Source organism: Melozone crissalis, unplaced genomic scaffold (assembly GCF_028551555.1).
Source record: "Melozone crissalis strain CALT ecotype California unplaced genomic scaffold, PUWL_Pcris_2 ptg000039l_1, whole genome shotgun sequence".
Classification (NCBI taxonomy): Eukaryota; Metazoa; Chordata; class Aves; order Passeriformes; family Passerellidae; genus Melozone; species Melozone crissalis.
Genome location: NW_026535817.1, coordinates 1,810,253 through 1,832,779, shown reverse-complemented (window position 1 = coordinate 1,832,779; position 22,527 = coordinate 1,810,253). Strand labels below are relative to the sequence as shown.

Genomic DNA, 22,527 nt, shown 5'->3' with positions numbered 1-22,527 from the left:
GAGGGAGCGCAGCCCTCTGAGCTCCGCGGCCGGGCGGGAGCTCGGGCGGAGCCGGCGCTGGCGGTGCGGGATGCAGATGCGGCGGCCGGGCTGCGGCGGGACGGGGGAGCGTGCGGGGGCTCCGGGCCGCGGCCGCCGTGCCGGGGGGGCTCGCTCGGTGCGGGGCGGTGCCGGGGGCGGGCTGCAGCCGCGGCACCTGCCGGGGGCGCCCTCGCCCGGCGCGAGTGCGAGCGCGGAGCCGTCCGCGCCCCGGGGCACGGTGAGTGCGGAGCGCTGCGGCCGCGGGCAGCGGGGAGCTGGGGGCGCGGGGAGCGGGATGCTGGAGGCGGGGGGATGGACGCGACCCGGCGTGAGGGGGCTGCCTGGGCTGCGGGGCGGGCGCGCTCCTTCTCCGAATGCCGGGCAGGGCGGGCTAACAAAAGGCGGCAGCCCCGCAGCTCGGCCGGCACCGGCGGAGTCTCCCGGGGAAGGGCGCCCGCCCCCTCCCCTTCCAAGTGCTGTTTTCTCGTTCGGTGTTCTCGGCGCCTGCGGATGCTGGGAAGAAGCAGTCGGGCAGGGAAGTGGTGTAGGGTGAGACCCGCCGTGCCGCGCTCCCCCGTCCGCATGTGAAACTCATTGCTCGCAGGGGTTTCCAGGTGCGAGCTGAACGCCCTCGTTGTGCTGAGAGTGCACGGACGCGTCCGGGGCTGCATCACCCGCTGTGGGCTGCAGTGGGCAAGAGCTGCGGGGCTTGAGGGTCCCTTTACTGCTCTTTCTCTGGAGCCGGGTGCCGGGCATCGGAGCAGCGGGAGGTTCCGTGTGCGCTCTCACTGTGTTGTTACATGTTTTAGTAAGCAGTGTAGTGTTCCTGCACGGAGTTCTGCTGGCAGGCACCTTGCAACGAGATACTGGGACAGAAGCTGAGAAGTTTTATCACCTGGTTGGAGTGACCCACAGACTCCTTAAAATGGCTAGGAAGAGAATTGTATTCAAATCGAAGACTATTAGCCAGTGTTTTTCTTTGTAAATTTGGGAGGAATGTGTCCCACAGACCTCATTTGCCTTCACTCCAACTTTCTCCCCTGCTTCTTCTGCCCACAAGGTCCAAAGGTCTGCTTTTCTCATTCCGTGCAGTAATGCCTTTTAAACTCTGATCTCTCTATGTTTTTCTGCCTAAAAAACCCAGCCTTAAATTTAGTTGGGTGCCACCAGCAGCACCCATTAAAACACATTCATTTCTCATCCCAGCCTGAGCCCCCTGTAGCTCATTCAGGAGAGGGGTGAGGCTCAGCAGCTCACTGTTTTTGCTCAGCCCGACTCTGCTCCTACAAGGTGCTTGTCCAGATTTTCCTCGACACCAGAAGAAACAACAGTAGGGAAAAATCAATGCCCTAAAACTCCTTTGAGTGAGAGAGGTGAAGTCCAGGCCAGCCTAGAGCTGGGAGAGGGAGGGCTGCTCTGCACGTCTGTAGTGGGGGGATTTAGAGGATTGAGAGCTTGTTGGCCCACATTAAATGGTGCTTGGCACCTCTGGCTCTTTAATCGAAGAGGGAAGTTCAGTTCGACTGAAATCAGGATTACTGTAAATTTTAAGGAAAGTTCATTTAGTAATCACAGAGGCTTATCTTCCAGAGGTCAGCAGGCCAGAGGTTTAACTGTAAAACATTGCTCAAAATGCAATAAAGACATACCAGGCCAGCTGTGGCCTATTTGGCATTGCTCTGCAGAGAGGGCTGTGGCACGTGGCAGCCCTGCCTCTGGGAGATGGTTCTGCAGCAGCCAGGGGCCTCCACAAATGCCCCTGTGTTCAGTAGGCCTGAACAGATTTTTTTATGAGAATAAAAGCAGGGTGATGTAGAGCCTTTCTCCCTGTACAGAGTATCCCAGGTCTTGGCAGCAGTGGGAGAAAAGATGGGCTCTAGTAGGAGGATGCAGCTGGCATCAGTGAGCAGATGGACTTGGGAAGGCTGCTAAGGGAAGAGCAGTGATGGGGAAAACATCCTTCCTGCCTTTGTTTAGTTAGGGTGGACCCTCCTTTAATGGTCAGCCCTCTGGGTGAGCAGCCATCCTTCACTTGGTGTTTGCAGAGCAGCTGGCATGGTGGAGCCTGGTCCATCCCATCCCATCCCATCCCATCCCTGGACTTCTTCACCCAGCAGCAGTGTAAGTAAATAAATCAGGAGGATATGACATCAAACAGGGTGTTTTATAATGCCCTGTGTGATTCCCAGTTGGCTAACATTTGTTCAGGCCCAGAGTGCCTGTGGCTGGCGCTGGCAAGCTGCTGGACTTTGGTGGGTGTGGGAGTAGAGAATGGCTCGTGGTCAGCAGGATCAGGCTGTAGCCACACTCAGTATCTCAAGGTGCACGCCACCCAGGTGCTCCAGGCAGTGCAAAAGAAACCCTGTGTGCTCAAAACCATTATTTAGGAGGTTGTTGCCCAGTTTAAGTGGAATGAAAAGCTTGGCTGCCCTTGATGAGCTGCATTGCTGCATGCTTGTGTCTGTTCAGACCAGAGCCACTTCCCTAATCCTTTACGTTTCAGTTGCACCAGGGCTCAAATTAGTGGCAATGTCCTTGGGTTTAAAGAAGCATGAGGAATGTCAGTTAGCAGTTGTTCAGAGGGAAGGGGATGGGGTGGGTTTTTCATGTAGCAGTAACTGTTGTATTGGCTCAGTTCTAGAGGGTGGGATGAGAAGGGTAAATTTATGCCTTTGAAAGGGGAATTTGATGGAAATGAAACCAGCCCACTTCACCCTGATTAGATTACATCGTGTTGTGCCTTCAAAATGCCTTCAGCAGCCTGGCAACAAGGGCAGAGATTTGAGAAATATCCAAAAGTTGAAAGAACATGGTTCCTCTGGATTATCAGCCTGTCTGTTATTTAGGAAAAAAAAAAATCTCATCTTTACTATTCTTTCAGCAACTCAGAACGGTGTTGAAGAAAAGTATTCGGGAGGACAATAAAAATAGGCAGGCCAAGTGCTCTCCAGCAGTGACCTGATCCTGTCTCATGTGCTGCAGAGGGCACAGATTCCTTTGCAGTTACAGGCAGGCTCCAGGCTGGAGACAGACTCCATTTCAGCCTAATTTAAGCAAAGTACGTGCTGATAGCTGGTGGCAGTACAGTCACAGTGGGGACAGGGCCCCCCGTGCACGATGACTGCATCCTCATCATGCTATGGCAGCTTGAATTTCCCTGTGTAGATGGGAGCAAATATGTGCTATAGTAAGGCATGGCTCTAAAAACTCAGCTACAGCCCTGATGGAAATACTGAGAGCCTGGAGCGGGTTTGTCCAATTCTGTGTTTTCCCATCCAGGCTAGGCAGAAGTCAATGGCATATAGATTCCTGTCCCCAAGGGCAGGAATGATCCGCAGGGAGAAGGAGAAGCTGGGATATTTGAAGTGACTCTGGCAGCCAAGGAGTTTGCCTTGTGAAATCAGGCTTGATTTGTTTGTCTTCCTGTGCAGACATTGTTTGCCTGGGAGCCCACTCACTCTGCACTGGCTAGAGTGCTTCATGCCCTGCAGCCCAGACCTTGGGATGGATCTGCTCTGTGCTGGGCAGAGAGTGGTTAAGCCAGGCCAGAGAGAGGTGTGTGTTGAGAGGTGGATTGAAAGGGAAAGGTTTTATGGGGCCCAGTGGCTCTGTTGTGAAGGTTGCCAAACCTCCAGGCTGGGAACTGGGGGCTATCACTGTTGAAGCAAAAAGGGAGCTTAGTTTCTAAGTGGTTGCTGAGTTTACTACATTGTTTCTGTCAAAGGTTTGCAGGGGTGATGCTGATTAATGTTGCATCCTTTCCCCAAGTCTGTCTGTTCCCTTCTTCCCTCTCACCAGGCTCAGCCTGACACTGTTTATTAGGCCACTCGTCCCTGCTTTGTGGGGAATAAATATTGACACTGATGGCTGCTTAATAGGATTTGGGTTTGCTGCTTTCTCTCCAAATGAGTTTGGCACTTGTGGCTCGATTTGTTTTTGGGGCTGGCTCCTCCATTTTGGGAGGAGTGTTGGTGATGACAGTGTCACCATGTGTGCTGCATGCAGGAGAGGCTGGGAGTGGGGGTGTCTGTTGCTCCCCTTTTCCATCTGGTGTGCAGAGATCTCCAGGCTGGGACTCCAAATCACTGCATGTCCCTAGCAGAGGTGTGGCTTCCTTTGAGAGGGTGCTGCTGTTGCCACTGGGCAAGAAGAGTTTTTGCTGTCTTGTTAACCTGTTCGTGCTGTGAGGGTCAGGTCAGAGTGCCAGCTGGCAGTGATGTGAGTGCTCCTGTCCTCGCTGCTTCCTTTGGGGGCATCCACTCCAAGGAAATGCAGCCCATGCTGTTTCAGAGGGCTTTGGGTGGATTTTTGAGATGTGTCTGAAGTGAGGAAAGGCCCATTAAAAGCTGATAGGCATTTAGGCGAAGTGAGGTTTTCTTGGATTTCCCAAGAGCTGTGGAAGGTTTTGCATCTACAGAGCAGCACTTTCATGTTCCTGGAAACCCAGGAGGATCTGAGACTTCTCCCTGGAAGTCAAAGCCATATGCTAAGCTCTAGTGGAATTTCTCTTGACTCTTGCTGGGAGTGGTCCACCTCAGTGGTACTGGAGGGCAGCATCACTGGGGAAGCCATCTCATCCAGGTGAGATTCCCCAGGTGCTCATCCAGCCCTGCAGTACTTGCAGAGAACATCCCAAGACCCAGCCTAACATCTTCCTTCAAGCCCAAGGAATGACTTGGCATCACCAGACTCAAGATCACCAGACCAAAACACAGTAGACAAAGGTGATGGGGAAGAGTTTTCCTGCTGGCAGGGCACATGGAAGGGGTCCCACACCCAGGGCTGTGTACAGGAAAGATGCTTGTGGCACCTCCTCAGCAGAAGGATGGCAGATGACTCCTAATGCTGCTAAAATAGCTCCCTGCTGGGGGGAGTGGAGTCAGGAAGGCCAGCTGCCCCTTTTGCAGGGTTTGTGTGAGAACAATGGGGATGCACAGAGGCATGGGACCAAGAGAGAGGAGCCAAGGATTCCTCCCTCATCTCATGTTCCTTGTCATGGCTGCAGTCCTCATGCTTTTTCAAGCTCATCTCTGCCAGACTGGCAGATGCTAAAGGTATTTGGAGTGACAAACAGATATTTATTAGCTTAGCAGCCAGCATTTCTGTCACTTGCCTTTGTCTCTCTCACTGAGCTGGCCAAGTCCTCATCTCTTTACTCAATCCATCATCACTTCTTACTTGGGCAAATCTCCTGCTGAAATCCCCAGGAAGTAAATGGAATGCTGTGTTGAGTAAGGTGCCCAGGAATTTGTCCAGGAAGAAGTTGTGGGATGGAGAAGCAGCTCAAAAGGAGTAGCTCATATTCTGGGGATTAGGTATTGCTACACTTTCAAAGGTGATTTACATCTGCACGCTCCACCCGTCCAGTAAGTGCAATTAAAATCTGGAATACCAGGAAGCACTGCAGATAATCAGGTTAGAGAGGGCTGAGACAGCTCAGCTGCTGCAGACCTGAGTCCTTGGTGCTGAATGTCCACTGTGCCTGTGACAAATGGGAGTACAAGGCTTTCTTCTGCCCACTCTGAAGGGATGCTCAGATTGTCACTCCCGTTAGTACAAATCACTGAGAGAAAACTCTAGCAATATGGAACCTTTGCAATATAATGACAAAAGAACTCTTGAAAGATAATGACAACGGTAGGAGAGCTGCAGTTACATTTTTAGTTTCGCTTACACTTGTCCTTTAGAGGCAGCTTGTGCTTGGTGTGTGTAATGTAAGAGAAGTTAAATGTTATAATTTATCAGAAGGACTTTAGATCTACATGATTCAGTGTGGGGATACCCCAGAAGCTGTCAGGCTGCTGCTTTAGCTGTGTGTGGTGGCCATGGCCCTTACAGGGACAGGTGTGTTAAAGACCCTCCAGCTTACCTGAGCACCGCTGTGCATCATCTTCTTCTCAGGCACCTCTGCCCAACAGATCTGATGCACAGAGAGAGCTGATCCCACTGTTTTATGGCCAGCTCTGAAGGACTGTAACTCACAGCCTCCTGGTCCTGAACAGCCTGTGAGGAGAGGGGATGCTCTGATTCCCCAAGCCAATCCTGCAGTTTCCCCAAAGGCATCTCTGGAAGACCTCAGGAGATGCTCAGCAATGGTCAAGAGCAAGTTTATAGGATAGTCCTGTTAGTTGTGGGGTAGAAAAGAATGAAACTGTCATTTATCTGTGGTTTTACTGCTGTCTTGACACAATAAGTAGGTAGATATGTTTTTGAGAAGGTTAAAGCTCTCTGAGCACAAGGTGCAGGTAGAGGTGAGTTGCAGGATGGATCACACAGCACTTTTTTGACAGACCAGGACAGTTCTCACTTCTCAGTTGTCTCCTCCTGAGAAGGTGAGATCTCCCCTGAGCAGGCAAAGTGCTACTCAAGTCAGTACTGCTTTAGAGTCATTTGCTTCCATTGAACTTGATCCCAGATTAGAACTTCAGGGAATGAAGCCACAGTCCGAGGAAGATGTGGGCAGAGCTGCACGGAGCGCACTTTGGGAACAGGCTGCCTGGGTGCTAACGGCAAGCTGTGACAGAGTCTAACCATACACCACTAACACAAAAAGCCAGGAATTCACTAGGGATAAAAGCTAAATCCTGAGCCACCAGGTTGTTTCTCCCGGCCAGGACCCAGGTGGTTTTGGCAGGGCTGTGCAGGGAGCTGTGCGCTCCAAGCCGGCTGGGCAGCACCAGAAAGGACCGTGGGCTCCGCGGCTCCGTGCCCAGCTGCCTCCGAGGGCCAAGTGCTCATGCAAAGCAGGGAAGGCCCCCAATTGAGAAAGCGTGGATTTAGGGTGCCTGGAAAAGGGTGGCAGGCTCTGGGTCGAGGTCTGGGCGCAGTGGAATGCTTATTGTCAAAGCTAAAGACCAAAGGGAACGCTGCATATTGTGGGCTTAAATGCAGCTGGCACGAACCAAAAATGTGCATGTGAGTGCCTTTCTAAGTACCCAGTAATCCTCCAGGGCAAAACGGGGATTAGAGCTCTCTCCCAGACAAAGGAGGAGTTCATTTTCTCAAAGATCCCTTGGCCAGTGAAGTGAGGAACCCAAATGAATGCCAGGGCTCCTTTCAGCTCTGTGCTTGCAAACAGGTACGGCGCCGGAGCAGCTGGTTTGTGTGGGGCTGTGCAAACACAGCGTGGCCAGATTGTGGGATTGAGGTCAGGTCAACTGAAACCCATCCACTCCCAGAGAAAAGGAGAAGCCAGGAAAATGCTGGACAAGTAGGACTAGACAGCTTGCACAGGGGAAAAGTGGTCTCCTTTCTCCAGAGTTTTTTCTCGGTGGCCCTGAAGGTCAGCACTCATTGAGGTTGTTTAAGTTGGAGTTGCCTGAGTGAAGAGCCCTCTGAGAAGGAAAGCTGTGAGTCTGGATAAATTCCAGGTGACTTCTCAGCCTCTCTTGCTTTGCCCTGAAATTCTGCATGCTTGGAATCTCCAGTAGGAGCCATAAGACTGAGAGTGATGGGTGCCTGAATGGGGGGATGGATCCATCTAAAATTCACCATCCTGTGATTTCTTTAATTTGCCTTCGAACAATGGCCTGTGCAGGTAGAAAAGCACAAGCCCCTCTGCACTGTTCCTGGGAAAATTATTTTCCCTTTTGGGATTGGCTTATGGCACAAAGATCAGCTCTAGTAATCCTGTCTTACCAGGTATCAGGATAGATGTGCTTGTGATGTGTACAGAAAATGTGCATTAAGTAGTCCTGTTTCTTAGAAGCAGCAGCCAGCAGCACTGTGAATGGGTTTAGGTTGTGTGGGTTTTTTTCCCTGGGTTTTACTGACCCATCTGAATCCTAGATATGGATATTGTTGTTTCTACTTGAGAACTTGGACCTTGCTGCAGATCTCGGGGAAGAATGCCTAATTCAGTCCCAAGATTCATGTGCTCAGTGAGCCCTACTGAGATTTGAGAGGAGTCTTGCTCTGCTTATGATGAAAATGTGCTTCCAGGAGTTACACAGGTGGAGCCTGTTGCGTTTTGGATTCATGAACCAGTCTTGAATTCCTCATGTGCCTAATTAAGACTGTGGAGTTAAACCTGGCTGTTCCCCATCTCAGGTGATGTTGTTAGTCACAAGCTAGAACTTTTACCCAAGGAGTGAGACTTTTTCTGGCAAAGGTTTTACAGGTTATTAGAGTGGGAAGTTTTGGTGCAATTTATAAATTTTTTTTCATGGTAAGTTTTGTCCACACGTTTCCTCCTGATCTTGGTGTGGCTCGGGGGTCCTGTGCGCAGAGTAACAAACCTGTGCAGGCCTTGCTGCTAGCAGGAGAGCACCTGGGCCCTTGTGCTGTGACACAGGGACACTTGCAGTGCAGCTCAAGGAGATTCTGGGAGCGTGACAGAGCTGTGGATTACAGGCTATTTCTGGGCCAGCCACAGGAGGTAACAAAATAAGAAATACGTCAGCACTCCAGTCGGAGCGGGAGGATCTGCGCAGCAGGACAGCGACAGCCAAGGTGGGTGCCTGGCATGGGTGTGGTGTCTCCCTGCTCTGCATCCCCCTCCTGACAGCAGGGAGGAGACGGGAGGGCTTGTCCTTTGCCAGGAGGTAGATGGGCACTGCCGTGGAGATGCTGCTTGCAGCCCCAGGAGCCGTAATTCCGGCTGGGCAGCTGCTGAGAGCTTGCCTGAGGGATGAGGATAGCCAGAGGTGAGGCTGCCCAGCTCTCCTTATGTCACTGGGCTGAGCTGGGCATCTCGGGCTGCCCTGTGACATTGTGTAACCTGGGGTGCTGTGAGGATAAACCAGCAGCATTAACCCCTCTGGCTCCTTGCTGCCTGTCGGAGCCCAGTTCAGCTTTGTTGGTGCTTGTCTGTATTTTTGTGTCTGTGATGTGCTGTTGGCTGTTTCTGTAGTGGAGGGGGGTTTCCTCTTAGGTTCTGATTTAAGACAAAGGGAAGAATATCAGGAAATGTCTACAAATAGCTGTAGAAGTTGTAAGAAGAGTTCCTTGCTTTAATCTCAGTTTCAGAAGCATCACCATGTGAGCACCTGTGTTTCTAGGATGGCTTTTAATTCTGTCACTGGTTACAAATACTCCTGTTCATCCCAAATGATTTAAAAACGAGAATTTAGTCTCCGTCCTCTCTTCCAGAACAACACTGGATTTAGAAGTAACAAAATACTAAAAATTACTAAACCTGTTAACATTTGGGGATTGGATCCTCTGGGACTCAGGCCATCTATTACTGTGGCAGTAAATCAGGTGTTGGCTTAGACTCAGCAATCATGGCTCCAAGAGGAGGAACCATTAAAATATACCTATTCTGAAAAATTTTTAAAAAATTAAATAATTTCTTTACATAGTTCCAGGTGCTGCTTGTGGCTCACCTCAGGCATATCCTAGGACTCATCCCTGGAACTACAGGCAGCTAAGCCAAGAGTGCAGGATGGTAGTGCAGCCAGAAGAACTGTAACACTGTTGTCCTGGAAAATAAATGCTATGGGCAGACAAAACTTCCCAAGTTGGGTTTGTGCCGCCTCCCTGTGCAAAGTCTGTCTCCTCTCTGGGAATTACAGCCAGGCAGCTGAGCTTGCACTGCATCATTTCCTCAGTGAGAGCAGTGATTTATGCTGCTGCCATTACTCAGGGAGCTATTGTTATGAAACATGGGCTTTAATTAATTAAGAATATGATCTCTGCAGACTCTGATAATTGTTAGGAGAGCTGCTGGGCAGGGGCACCCACCCACACTTTCTGTCCAGGCTGACTTTAGAAAACTGATCTGTGCTGGAATGTGAAGGTTGTAAATAAGGATAAGGAAGACTGAAGAAAGTGAGGAGGAAGAGCCAGGAGCCCCAAAGGTTAAGATAAGTGCTGTGAAACGTTCCAAGCACGCAGGTAACAGGAGGTCAGCATGGGAAGCAGATAAGGGGCCAGAGGAGCTCGGAGTCAGCCCGGCTCAGAGGTGAAGAATCTCCCCAAAACAGCAACTGAGTTGTGCAAAGACTGTGGCAGTTCAGGGGACATCCAATGGCAGCAGCTGGCAAACCAGTCTTATGGGGAGTTGATTAATGTAAAATAAGGCCACCCATGTGTTCTTGAAGAGCTCTGAGGAAGGTGGTGAGAAGGAAGGAGAGTTTCACAGATGCCTGCTGTGGAAAGGCTGTGCTGGCTGTGTGGGGAGAGATGGATGTGGGGTCAGGAGGTTCTGCCTCTCTTCTGGAGGGGGCACTCAAACTTCTGAAGGAGGTTTTCCTTGAAAAAAGCCCTTAATCTCTAGCACTGTATTCTTTCACTGTCAAGCAAGCAGCAAGGAAAAAATTCAAGCAGGCCATATTTTTAGATGAGGGAAAAGCTGAGCAGAGTGTTCTCATGCACATGTGTGGTATTAAATACCAAAGGCACCATGGAAGCAGCAAGTATAAATAACAATTCATAATTAAACACGAACTTTGCAGAAAAGGAAAGATTTCAGAGGCAGCTGCCAGCCTCAGGTGGGAGGTAAAGGAGTTTTAAATAGACTGTGTGTGCTGGGTTTCCTGTCTCCCACTTGAGACCTTTAGAAACAGCATGATAACAAAAGGAACAACTGCAGGCCCCTCCTTGCCAGGGATACTTTTTGGCTGTGGAATTGTGAGGCCCTTTGAAACATCCCAAAATAAAATGCAGCCCCAGGCTTCAAGAGCATCCCATCGGGCTGGGCGCTGCCACAGGGAGCTGGAGCTTCCAGAGAGGGGCCACTCTAAGGAGAAGGTGTGAGGACAGCCAAGAGGAAAGGTAGGCCCCCAACAGCTTTGCACAAGAGTGGCTGTCTCCATGTAATGGTGGAAGAAGTGTCTTTGCAGAGATTAACACCCTCCTGGTTATTAGACCTAAGGAGCTGCCTTCCTTAGGAATGCCATAGCAAATGCTCTGGGCTAAGCAGCCAGGTGAGGCAGAAGGCTGCAAGGGCAGGACAGGTGTGGGCTTGGGGTCCTGTTTGGGGAGGTGTTCAGCTCTGCAGCCCTGGCTGGCCTCAGCTCTTCTCCCTACCCTGCTGTCACAGGGACCCCCCTCCCCTGCATGGGGACCATCCCTCTGGCTGTGCTCTGGCCCTGAGGTGGGTGTGCTTCCCAGCTGGAAGGATCCTCATCTCTTGTGTTCCCTGCTGGGCCTGGTTAATGTTATTTCTAGAGTGGATGATTAGTTTGCAGTGTCTTACTGAGCCTGCCATGCACCACAGAGCTCTGCAATTACAGTTTTCTAAGAGGCTGGGGAAAAACTCTGTTGCATTTCCTTGTTCCCCCAACAGCACCTCCGGAGCCCATGGAGACAGTAATGAAGGTGTCTGTCTCTGTGAGGTAAAGCCCAAAGTGATGCATGCTGGAAGCAGGGGTTGCTCCTGTGAGGGGGAACACCCAAGCTGCCTCTGCTTGGGGCTGCCCCTGGAAGGTCAGGCTGGGCAAAGGCACTTCTTCAGAAAGCTCTGCTCACAGCAGAATATAGGGTCTGTGGTGTCTCTCGCTTTCTTAGCATCCTTCAAAAGCTGCTTTCCCTTAAAAAAAAAAAAAAAAAAAAAAAAAAGATTCCAAGTGCTGAAAGATCTCTAGGCTGTGGTGCCCATGCCCGGGGAGCTTACTGCTCCTTACTGGCACTTACTGCTCCTTACTCCAGGCACTTACTGCTCCTTTCTATCAGTTCTTCAGGCTCTTGATGAGTCTTCTCTTGGCCCAGGGGCAGTTTCCCAGCCCTGCACATTGTCCCTGGCTCCCTCAGAGACACTGGCTGCATGGAGGGCGTGAGCAGCTTTGCCCACTGCCGTGGTGTGGCCTGGCACAGCCAAACTCTGCTCTCTAGGAAACAAGCAGGGAAGCACAGGGCTCTGTCCTCCAAACGCTGAAGCTGTGAATATGTTTTGCTCACAAAACTGTAGACCTGTTTGTAAGGATAAATCGTTTATATGCAATCTTTTAAATCCTCACCTGTCGCAGGCCTTCTGTCCTTTCCGTGTCTTGCAGTAAAATCTCCTCTGGAAATTGGTAATTTTTCATGGTGAGTTTGGTGAGCTAAGAGAAATAGAGCATTTAAGGATATTGACACTTCCAGGGCTGCAGGAAAAGAGATTGTGCTCCTGGTGTACAGTGAGGCTGGAATGGGAACAGGGAAGGGAAACTTTCAATTTTGATCAGAGGCTTGACATCATCTCAGAGAGGAGTGGCAGAGACAAAGCAGGACGAGGTTTGGCACATGGAAAGAAAAGGCAGCCAAGGCAGGATTTGGGGTAAAAATCGGATGAAGATGAGCAGGGTGAGCAACAAAAGGCCGCTCCTGACGAGTCGCTTTCCCTGATGGAGGTGAAAGTGCTGCTGGCATCCCCGCTGTATCTCATCCGCAATGGGAGGCTTAACATTCCTGCCTGGCACGTGGGGGCGCGGGGGAGGACCCGGCCGGACACGCAGACGGCCGGGCTCTCAGCGGAATGGCATCCGAGCCATCTCAGCCATCCAAAGCCCCCGATGCCGGCATGTGGGCTCAGCGCACACCGAGAGGCAATTGCAGCTTATGCCGGGCCAGGGAGAGGCGCAGGGAGCCTTTCAACCCCGCTTTTATTCGGGGTGGAGGCTCCCTGAGTGAAATCTCAAATCCCTTCTGCACTGCAGGGCTCAAAATAGGAGCAAGTGGGAATAGTGGAGCCTTCCAGAGGAAAGGAAGGAGCTGAAGCAATAGTTACATTGTGTTTTTGTGACTTAGAGCGGGGTAAATATGTGTTTGCTGACTTGGTGGAAATATCAGCAGAGGTGTAGGACAGGTTTGTCTTTCTCCCTCTCACTGTGTGGAGTTTTCTCTTGGCTTTTCTCTTGTGTGTTCAGAGCAATCCCTGAGCTCTCGTAAGGTGGTTACATGTGGAAAAAGCGTATCCCACAGTGGAACCCGTGACTCCACACCTGGGGATTTAGTGTCCCCAAATGCAGCTGCAGGATAATGAGTTCTGCGCCCTGTGTATTGAGCTAATTTCACTCCTGTGTGTCGTGGGATTGGGCAGCTCCTCCAAAACACTCGTGAGGGACACTTGCAGAGCCAAGCATTGCCCAGAATAGAGAAAAACAAGGATACACATGACCTGATGCCCCTGCCTTGCCCTCTGGGTCTGTGCATTGCCCTCTTTCCTAAAATCCTGTTGGCTAAGGGCTGAGGTTTTGCGTGCTGGTGTTTACCTGTCCTTGCTCTCCTTTGGCAGGGACACCCATGCAGCACAGGGATGCTCAGAGCTGTCTCCCAGCCCGCTCAGCCCGGACTGTGTGACCACTGACTTCCAGCCCGGCAAAGCCACGTGGGCAGCAGGAGTCAAGCTACGGCTGAAGACCAGGTGAGAATGTGTTTGTGTGTGTCCCTGAAGCCTCTGCAAAGACAGGGTGGAAAACAGTTACTGCTCTGGCTGCCTGTGTGCCTGAGGGGCAGTAGCGGGGAAGGAGTGCTGAAATTTCTCCTTACGAGCTTTTGTCAATGCTGGTAAAGGTCATCAGAAATGCTGAACCCAAATATCTCCGCATAAATGGTGTTAGTCTCCTCTGACTTCCCAACTTCAGGTGCCTGGCATTCCAAAATCACCTGGCTTCTTCAGAGTCTGGGTGGTTTAGTGGGAGTTTGGCATTCATGACTTTTGCGCACCCGTCTGCATCTTAGAATGATTAAATGTATTCAGAAATCACTTTGCTGAACTGCTCTGGATTGGCTGGTACTGTGGCCGAGCCTGACTCCCCTCCTTTGGCCATGCAGTTTAGAACCAAGTCCTACAGCATTTACTCAGGCAGAGCTTTTACTGGCATCAGAAGAACCTCTTACATCAGTCAGCTCTAGTCTGGGTGACCTCATAGATTTTTGTGTCTCAGTCTTGTGAGATTTGTTCTGTGAAGCAGAAGCAATGGCTTTTATTTGCAACATTGCATTTGGGTCAGACCTTGGCTTATTTGAAGTCAAGAAGCTACACTGATTTCCTGGATCTGGTGGAGCTGTGGCCCAGTGCCTGTGAGTGAGCAGCTGAGAAAGGAATTCCACATTCTGATTTTATCAGCAAGGATGCATCTCTGGAGCAACCTCCCTGACCTTAGTGGTGGTGCTCCAGCTTCTGGCCACTGTAGGCAGTCATGGATGCTGACCCTGCCCAGCCTTGGATGGAGCAGATTTTAGAGGCTGAAATATCTCCTAAAGCTGATTTGTTGAGAAGTTCATCTTTGACTGAGGAGTGGGACTCTGCATTTCCCCAGGTTATGTCACCCACAGGGAATTTGGGAAAGGACCTCCCCTACATCCACCACCTCCTTATAACAATGAGTCATTCACCATATGCCCTCTGTAAATCCTTCTTGCCCAACAGTTTAGAACCAGATCTTCACAGAAACTCCAAAGTTTGGCATTTCACTTGGATAAATTTGCCTTTGGGTGTAGAGCCCAGTGTTTAACTTTACTTTTCCAGCAGCATTGGAAGCTGTGGCTGCAAATCTCAGTTTGACCCGGGCTGAAGCTTTAGTTACAGACAGGAAGCTGCTCTAATGTATAAGAATGTGCCTGTGGGAGGGTGTTTGAGACTCAGCAGCCTTTGCTTTGGCCCAGGCAACGGGTGCAGTTCCCTGGCACATTTGACTCGCCCTGTTACCCCCCCAGCTGTGTGCAAGTACCTCCACACATCCTCCTGAAGGCCCTGCTGCTTCTGTCCCATTTATGGCTCCTCCAGGAGCACTTGGATGTGGAGCCCACACTTGGATGTGGAGCCCATGAGCATTGCCTGTGACTTGTAGCCCTGTAGCTCAGGGGAGAGCCCAGCTGCTGCCTGGAGCCTTGCCCTGCAGATCCCCTTGGTTACCTGCCCAGCCTCATTGTCCACGTTCCGTTTGGATAATCGGGCTCACGGGGCAGGGTTCCTGCTGCCAGCCACCCAGCTCCTCCTAAGCACTGAAAACACATTCCTTCCTTTGTTTCCAAGTCTCTCCTGTTGCAAGTTGCTGTGTGTTGGATATCGGGTGGTGAAAGAATCTAAGCTATGCTTGGGTTTCTGTCTTTTTAACTAATTTACTGACTGGAGAAGAATGAGAAAAAATTAATTGAATTGAGCCTGTGGGGCCAGTTTATCAGTCTGGATAAATCAGTGCAGCTCTGAAGAGCTCTGGGCAGGGAAGCCACTGCAGGCTCTGGCTGTTAGGATTTTCCACACTTGCTCTGGGAGAGAGAATGTGAATCCCTGCAGAAGATGGGCAATAATAGGATCCTCCTCAAAGACTCTAAGTTAGTTAGGTTAAACTGCTTCTTTTCCATGTCTGTTCTTTCTTCCTCTTTTTCCAGTAAAGGAAGCAGAGTAAAATTACAGAAAGAAGAAAGTTGCAGAGTGTCTTTAACCCAGTGCTCTCCTGCTCTTCATTGTATGCATGGTCTAGGTACCAGGCTGAAGGCTCTCCTGGCTTCTCCATGTCCAAGCTTCAGTCCTGTGAGAGAGATGGACTATCTTGGTGGCAAGCACCTCTCAAAATAGAGATCTGAAATACTCCTCGTTTTGAAATTTAAATCAAACTCTGTTGCTTGATAATGCTGTCTTCAAAATAGAAAGCTGTCAGAAGATCCCTGTACAACAGAGTCCTTGAACTCAGTAATCAGGAAGAGTGAGGTTTGTGTACATCACCTCTGTTCCTGTTGAAACCTGTGTCTGGTTAGTGTCAGGGAATGCCAGGGGACCCTTTCTTTGTGTAGGGAAAAGTCCTCAATCTAAATATTGCCTGTCAACCCCGTGCTGGGATGAAGGGAAGATGGAGCTGCAGCACACAGCCTGGCTGCCAGCCCCTCACTCTTTGTTTCCTTTGCTGGACACTAGATAAATGCCTCTTTCTTGGATAAGACAGCGTGGGGGTTCCCAGAGATATGTGATAACACAGAGGTGTGACTTGCAGGACCAATAATCATTAATTACAATGTTTGACTGTTCCTAAGTTCAAGGAAGGAGCGCCGTTGCTCACAGCTGCCATCACCTCTGAGCGATCCCAGCACTTCCATCTGCAGCCTGTGCCTGAGGGCACTTCAGTCAGGAAAAGCCTGCAGGAAAAAATCTGTCTCTAGATCCACATGGTTGTCATCTCTGCTGCCACAGAGGGATTTTCTCCCCAGTGGTATGGTGGGGAGTTTTTTCCCAAAGAGTTTGTGATAGGAATGGTAGGAATTCTGAGAACAAACTTCTGATTCCCTTCTTCAGAGATTTCAGGGAGATTGGTACCTGTCTCCCAGTTCCCAGATGGCACCCAGGGCATGGTCTGATGCAGCCGAGACATCTTCAGTGATGTTTGTCAAAGGGGAAAAACAAATGGTGTCTGATGTGTCAGCTGGAAACACCACACAGGCACAGGAGCTGCAAAATAAACATTTTGTGGAAAAGCAGGTTGTGTCCTGGTATGAGAATATTGAGAATATTAACACATTTCACCCAGCTGCTCTCAAGTGAAGGGTTTTTCATGTGTTTTTTACTCAGGGAAAGTTTTCATGTGAGCATTAAGGGGTGGGCAGTGTGGGCGTGATTCTCCCTTTCCCCTGTGGATGAGGAGACACTATTGGCCAAGATCCATGGTGTGAAATAACATTTCATAGACTTCAGGTCTTTCTAATGAGTCTTCTTTCTTTTTAGTCAAAATTGTGAAGGGGCAGAGCTCACTCCACATCCTTTCTGCCCCAGAATTTACCAGAAGGGCTCAGTGAGCCTAAAAAGAGAGATTTAGTGAAAGACACACCAAGCTGACGCCATTCTGGTCCGACTCCTTTCTAATTGGCCTCGTCTGTTCTGCTTATTTTTAGAACCATGACTGAGCCTTAATTAAGAGCGACGTTGCTTTGAGTAGATTGTGGCCTCGCTCTGTGGAAATCCTAATAGGCTTCTGAGTGCTTTACTTTTTCCTTCATCTCCTGTCTCCTGCCTAGTAGATGGACAGAGAGGCTGCAGCCACGTTTGGATGTCTGGAAAACATCTCCTTGTCATGCTCTCACTCCTTTAGCAGTGTCTGTCTTGGAGACAGGTCTGTCCCAGTGAGAATTCAGATGGTTGTTCTGCTTTCTGTCGGTGCAGGTGCACACTCACCCTGGAAGGAGGGTACAGGTGAATTGCTGGGATCAGGATCTCTCCATGTACAAAGATCCTGCTGCTGCACGTACAGGATATGGCTCAGGATGTAGTGCCCCTGCCACGTGGATTTTGTTAGGTTAGAGTTATCACCAGCTTGAAATCTCAACTGCAGTGAGGATGACGTGGTAAGGATGGGCAGCTGCCCTCTTGGCTTTCTCTCTTGTGACTCAGTGCCTGGGATCAGATCCAGGAGGCACCAGCTCTGCACTTGCATCCAAATCTTTCATTTCTCCTGCAGGAGGACGGTCTGTGCTGCAGGGCCCCCATCCCTTCCCACCTCCCCACATGATAGGCTAGGCCATGGCTGTTCCCTTCCAGCCATGCGTAGCCCTTCCAGCTCCAGCAGCCTCCCACACAGCCACCTGGCTGCAGGGCTGCTGGGGGAAGCACATCCACAGGGATTGTGGTTGTGAGTGATGGCAGAGTGACCTTCTCTCTTCTCTGCCCCATCCCATCTGCCCTGGACACAGGAACACCAGCTGCTAGTCAGAGCCATCCCCTCAGGTCATGGAGGTGTGTCCTGGTGACCTCTGCTCCTGCCTGGATCCGCAGGTAGATTCTGCTTTCCTTGAAAAGTTTTGCAGTCTTTATCTTCAGCATTCCCTGTGTCTGCTGAGGAAGGGTTTGGAGCTTGTGGGGACAGAGAAAAATGACCACAAGGTCAGTGATACAAGAAGCATTGTTCACAGTTCTCTCTTCTAAGCCACCTGGATGATGTTTCTGATGGATGTGAGAATGGTGAAAACAACTCCCCAGGAGCTGTGTGGGAGTAGAAAAAGATCAGTTTATTGGGGCACTGATGACCCTGAGTGGCTGGTTAATCAGCCACAACATCCCTCTCTGGCTTTCACTTATTAGCTTTCTAAGGATGTGGAAAAAATGCAAATGGCAATTTGAAGAAGCTGGGTTGTTTGCTCTGGTTGAAGATGGACTGCACCTCCTGAAGGATGCTGGGCTTGAGGTACTTTTGAACTTGCAGAGCACTCAGGTTGTATGTGTACTCCAGAAGTGGCAAGGAACAGTACGTGAAGAACAGCAGTCAGACTGACTGCACTCTCCTGGATGTTCTTAGTTTGTGACCTTGAGGAGAAGATAACCTTTCAGTTAGACTCTGAAGAAAGCCTCAGATGCTGATTCATCTCTAGAGTTAGTGCCAAAGTGTCTCTGTAAAGTTCCATTCCTGTTTTGCATGCAATATAAAGATAATCTCCAGAGATTACAGAGAAGAGCACACTCAGCTCCTGCCAATAAGAGCGAGCTGCAGAGCTGTTCCTGGGGAGGGCCTCAGGGATGTGGATGTGGTCCCTGCAGCCCAGACTGCTCCCAGTGTGCCAGACTGCCACTGAGGAGCCTCTGCTGGCCTGGGTGTGTTTCCATCTGCAAACACTGGGGCCAGCATAGCAATGGGCAGCTCCCACATGGCAGCAGCTGGATGAGATGAAAACTATCCCTTTCTCTTTGACTTTCCAGTCTCCAGTGTGAGCTGGCAGTACCTGGTCTGTAGCCTGGGTTACAGCTCCATTCGGATGCCAGCCTTGCATCACATCCCACTGACTTCTCCAGGTATTTTCACTCCCAGGCACTTGTCATGATGCCAGCCTGACCTGGATGCCCAAGTTATCTGATCACTGCAAGTATCCATGAGGAACCAGGAGTCTCCTTTTCCAGCCTTGGCATTTACAACACAGGGATCACTTAGTCTATTATTTGAAGAGGAGAATTTTTTGGTAGTAAGGCTGTCCAGACACATTCACAAGTACAGTAGAGAATATGTAAAAGATAAGGTGTTGAGGTTGGTTTGTTATTGTTGTTATTATTACAGCTCTGCAGTTTTAGATCCTACAGCCTTCTGTGCCAAAGTGTCACCTGTTGCTCCTGGTTTTGTTGCAGGCAACTTAGCTGCCCCAAAGTAATCCCAGTTAAAGATCTAACTATTTTTTTGTCTTCATTCAAATCCAGCATTAGCTGCTGCATTTGCAGGTTGTGTCATTCTGCCAGTTTGTCTGGGATCAGTCAGGATCTGCCACATTTCCAAGACAGGGTAGGTGTGGAAACAGTGCAAGGTTGTCCCACACAGAGCTGCTAAGCTGGTACCATGTGTCTTGTGACTAAAATTCACAGCTGTGCACATGTGGTATTATTACAAGGATATCAGACAAAAGAGTTAAAATACCTGTGGCTCGGATGATTGGCTACACAGCTCCCTCACTGTTTCTACTGATCAAACCAAGGGATAACACATGCCTTGCACAGGATCATTCATTTTCCCAAGCTAAAAACTGGCGCTGATGGCTTGTACTCCACTGAAGTATTTACAGTCTTTAAAAATCTGCAGAGGAAAAGGTAAGAATGTGGGTTATTCTTAATAAACAGTTTTGTCAACTTCCCATCTGGCAGTGTCCAGGTTCTTTGTTTTCTGGGCAAGGAGCTTAGCAGAAGAGCTCTGTCTTAAACACACCTACACACGAAAAGGTAAAGTGATGTTGGGTTCAGCTTGTCCTTTGCAGACCTCCAGTGCAGTTTCCCTTAAGACAATCCTGCAACAAGAGACGTTAAAGAGAAAAGCATGTCCCTTTTTCTTCCTTCTTTGAGCAGACAGTGAGGAAAAACCTTGCACTTGTAAAATCTGTATGGAAGAAATGCTGGAGAAATGGCTCTGCCTCTCACTCTCTGCCTGTGCCTTTCCATGCTGTCCAACATCAGCAGATGCTGATGTTAACTGATACTAGGAAAGGACCTGACCCTAAAAAGCATTTTTAACTTTTTGCACTTTCCTGTACTGTTCCTTTTACCAATCTTAGGCAGTGCTCTCAGTGTCTGTGTGCCAAGGGCATTTTAATCTGTGTACTGATGTGTTCAGGACATGCTGTGCTGTGGATTTTTCAGTGAGACAAAGACTAAAGATGTGTCATATCCTCCTCTTGCATTTATTTAGTCAGAATTGTCCTGCAAGGTGTCATGTGTCAGTAGGACACAGGTTCAGGGCTGCTCCTCACTCTCCCAGGGAGAGAGTGAGAAACTGTGGAAATGAGTGCTAGAGCAGGGGAGAGAGATCCCTCATGGAAAGCAGCAGGAGGATTAAGGACAAGCCCAAAGGCTGGGGCAAAGGAGAGTCTGTGTGGCCTCTTCAGGGGATTCGATCCCTAATCCCCTGCTTTGACTTTCCATTGCACCACTCTGTGCTTTAAATAAGGTGTCAGTGGGGCTTTTTTCCCTCGGGGCTGACAGACACAGGCCTTGGTGCTGGTGACTGAAGGCACCAAAGGGCAGCTGTGCCAGCGCCACGCCTGGGGACACACCCTGGGGACAGCTGTCTGCCCGGGGTGGATGCGAGGGACACACATTGCTGGCACTTGGTTGTCACGTCTCGTCCTGCATTTTTAGCAGCCCCGAGGAGAGATCAAAAGTCCCTTTGCAGGCTTCCACCCCCTCATGGCATTCAGCGACTTGTGCAAATCCCAGAGGGAGCTGTTGTGGCAATGGGACATTCACACGTGGTTACTGTGGGACTTGCTTGGAATGGACAGAAACACAGCAGGGGAGCACAAATGAGCACAAGCAGTTTTAAATGGTGGTGTTAAGGTCACATCCATCTTCCTGGGGAGAGCTGGCCTGTTGCTGATGTGCAAACCCCTTCTGCTTTCACCTAGGCGGAGTGAAACTCCAGGCCGACCTCACTCCTGGCATTCCAGCAAACTCGCGGAGAACCAGCCCGATCCCAGCATGATGCAAATATCTCAGGGTACGCTTGGCACCCCTTGGCATCAGTCCTACCACTCCAGGTAAGTACTGCACAGCTGGGGAGGGAAGGGAGGGGGCAAAGGTGTAGTGGGAAAATGGTACCAGTCACCTCCATACACCTGGACAGGTTTATACACAGCCGGGGTTCAGATCAGAGTTAGGAAGGCTTCAGTTCCTGTTTGGTTTCCCAGATAAAGTGGCTTTGTTTTCCTCCTATAAGTGCTCTGTGGGGTGATTAGCAGCTAGGAAGTCTCTTCCTACAAAGATGGGAGCCCACTGCCAGGATGGTGGTAGAGCTCTCTGTGGATGATCTCCCATACAGAAACACAGCATGGTTTTTTCCCCAGCAAAGGAACAGAAATCCAAAGTCTAAATTGGCCTATTGAACAAAAAGGAAGAAAAGGGTGTAAGTGGCAGAAGCTGTCAGTGTAACAGAGCAGCCAGCAGTGCATCAGCAACAGTGCTGCCAGGGTGAGGAGTTCAGGGAGGGATTTCCTGCTTTGGCAGTGGCTTTCTGCAGGAGTCAGCTCTATCACAGCTGAACGTGCAGGGCAGCTTGAGGAAGGACAAGTTTAAATTCCACCCTTGAAAGATTTTACCCAGAGAGGCAGAAGGGTTTGAAACCCCCCATTATAGACTCTGGGATTGAAACATCACTTTCTTCTACTGGCTAGACTGATCCTTGGCAGAGGAGAGGAAAGAGAAAAAAGAGCATTAAAGAAAGTGAGGAGATGGTTGCAGAAAATAAAGTGTGTTGGTCTGTGGCCTCAGCACAGCTCATGCTGGAGCACACTCCTTTCCCACCGAGGGGCTTTGCTTCCCAGGCAGTTCCTGGCAGAGCCTTTGGCAGCATGGCTCTGTCTCCTGGGTGCTTGAGAAGGAGCACGGGGAACATCTAGTGGCCAGCTGGCTGGGGCTGTGCTGGGCATTGCCAGGGAGATGGTTATTTGAATCCAGTATAGGGTGGTGCATTTAAATGAGCAAACCACTTCTGTCCTGAGATTTGCCATATCTCTTCCTGCCCGTGTTCTTCTGCATCTCTCTGCAGAGCTGCTGTGAGCAGGCTTCCTTCTGCCTTTCCTCATCCTTAGCACCCTTCTCCCCTGGGTCTGTCACTTGTTTGGGATGTGATGTGGAGCCAGCTTCCAGCTCTGTGCCTTGCCCTGCCACAGCCTGTCCCTCCCTGCTGCTTCCCTGTGGCTCTGACAGGACAGCACATGTCGTTGCACAGGGAACTAGAGAAAGTGATACCTGAGGAAGGGAAGCTGGGAAGAGAGGGAAGAAAAGTGAAATCCTCAGGCTACCCTCTCCAGTCCTCAGTGTATTTGCTTAAATCTGGAAGGGGAGATTAGCCAGGGTAAACTCTGCAGAAGTTTGTGACATCCCCTTGTGACTGGCATGAAGAGCTCCCTTCCCATGGATAGAAAGATCTCTGAATATCCTTCTTTTTTGATCACTTTTCTGACGGCCGTGAGTCCTCAGAGGAAGTGCCAAGGTGTACCTGCACCTGCTAAGCTACAAGAAGAGGTGGCAGTGCAGACTTCCTGGGAATTCTCAGACTGTTTCTGTGGTTGCACCCCACTTTCCTCCAGGCACAGGCACATACATCTCTCCTCTTCTTGTCAGCTTAGTTTTCTCGCAGCAAACAAACTATCCTTGGGACAGCTGAATTTCCAGGAAGCCTGCCAGGGCAT

The 22,527-nt window shown here is 50.2% G+C and overlaps 1 protein-coding gene across 1 annotated transcript in view; it reads left to right on the top strand.

Moving 5' to 3' along the window:
- SHROOM3 (shroom family member 3) overlaps positions 1–22,527 on the top strand; it is a 110,406-nt gene that overhangs the window by 71,324 nt on the left and 16,555 nt on the right. Inside the window, exons 3-4 of the mRNA XM_054283808.1 lie at positions 13,178–13,306; positions 20,743–20,874. Coding sequence (XP_054139783.1) covers positions 13,178–13,306; positions 20,743–20,874 — 261 coding nt within the window. The remainder of the gene's footprint in view (positions 1–13,177; positions 13,307–20,742; positions 20,875–22,527) is intronic.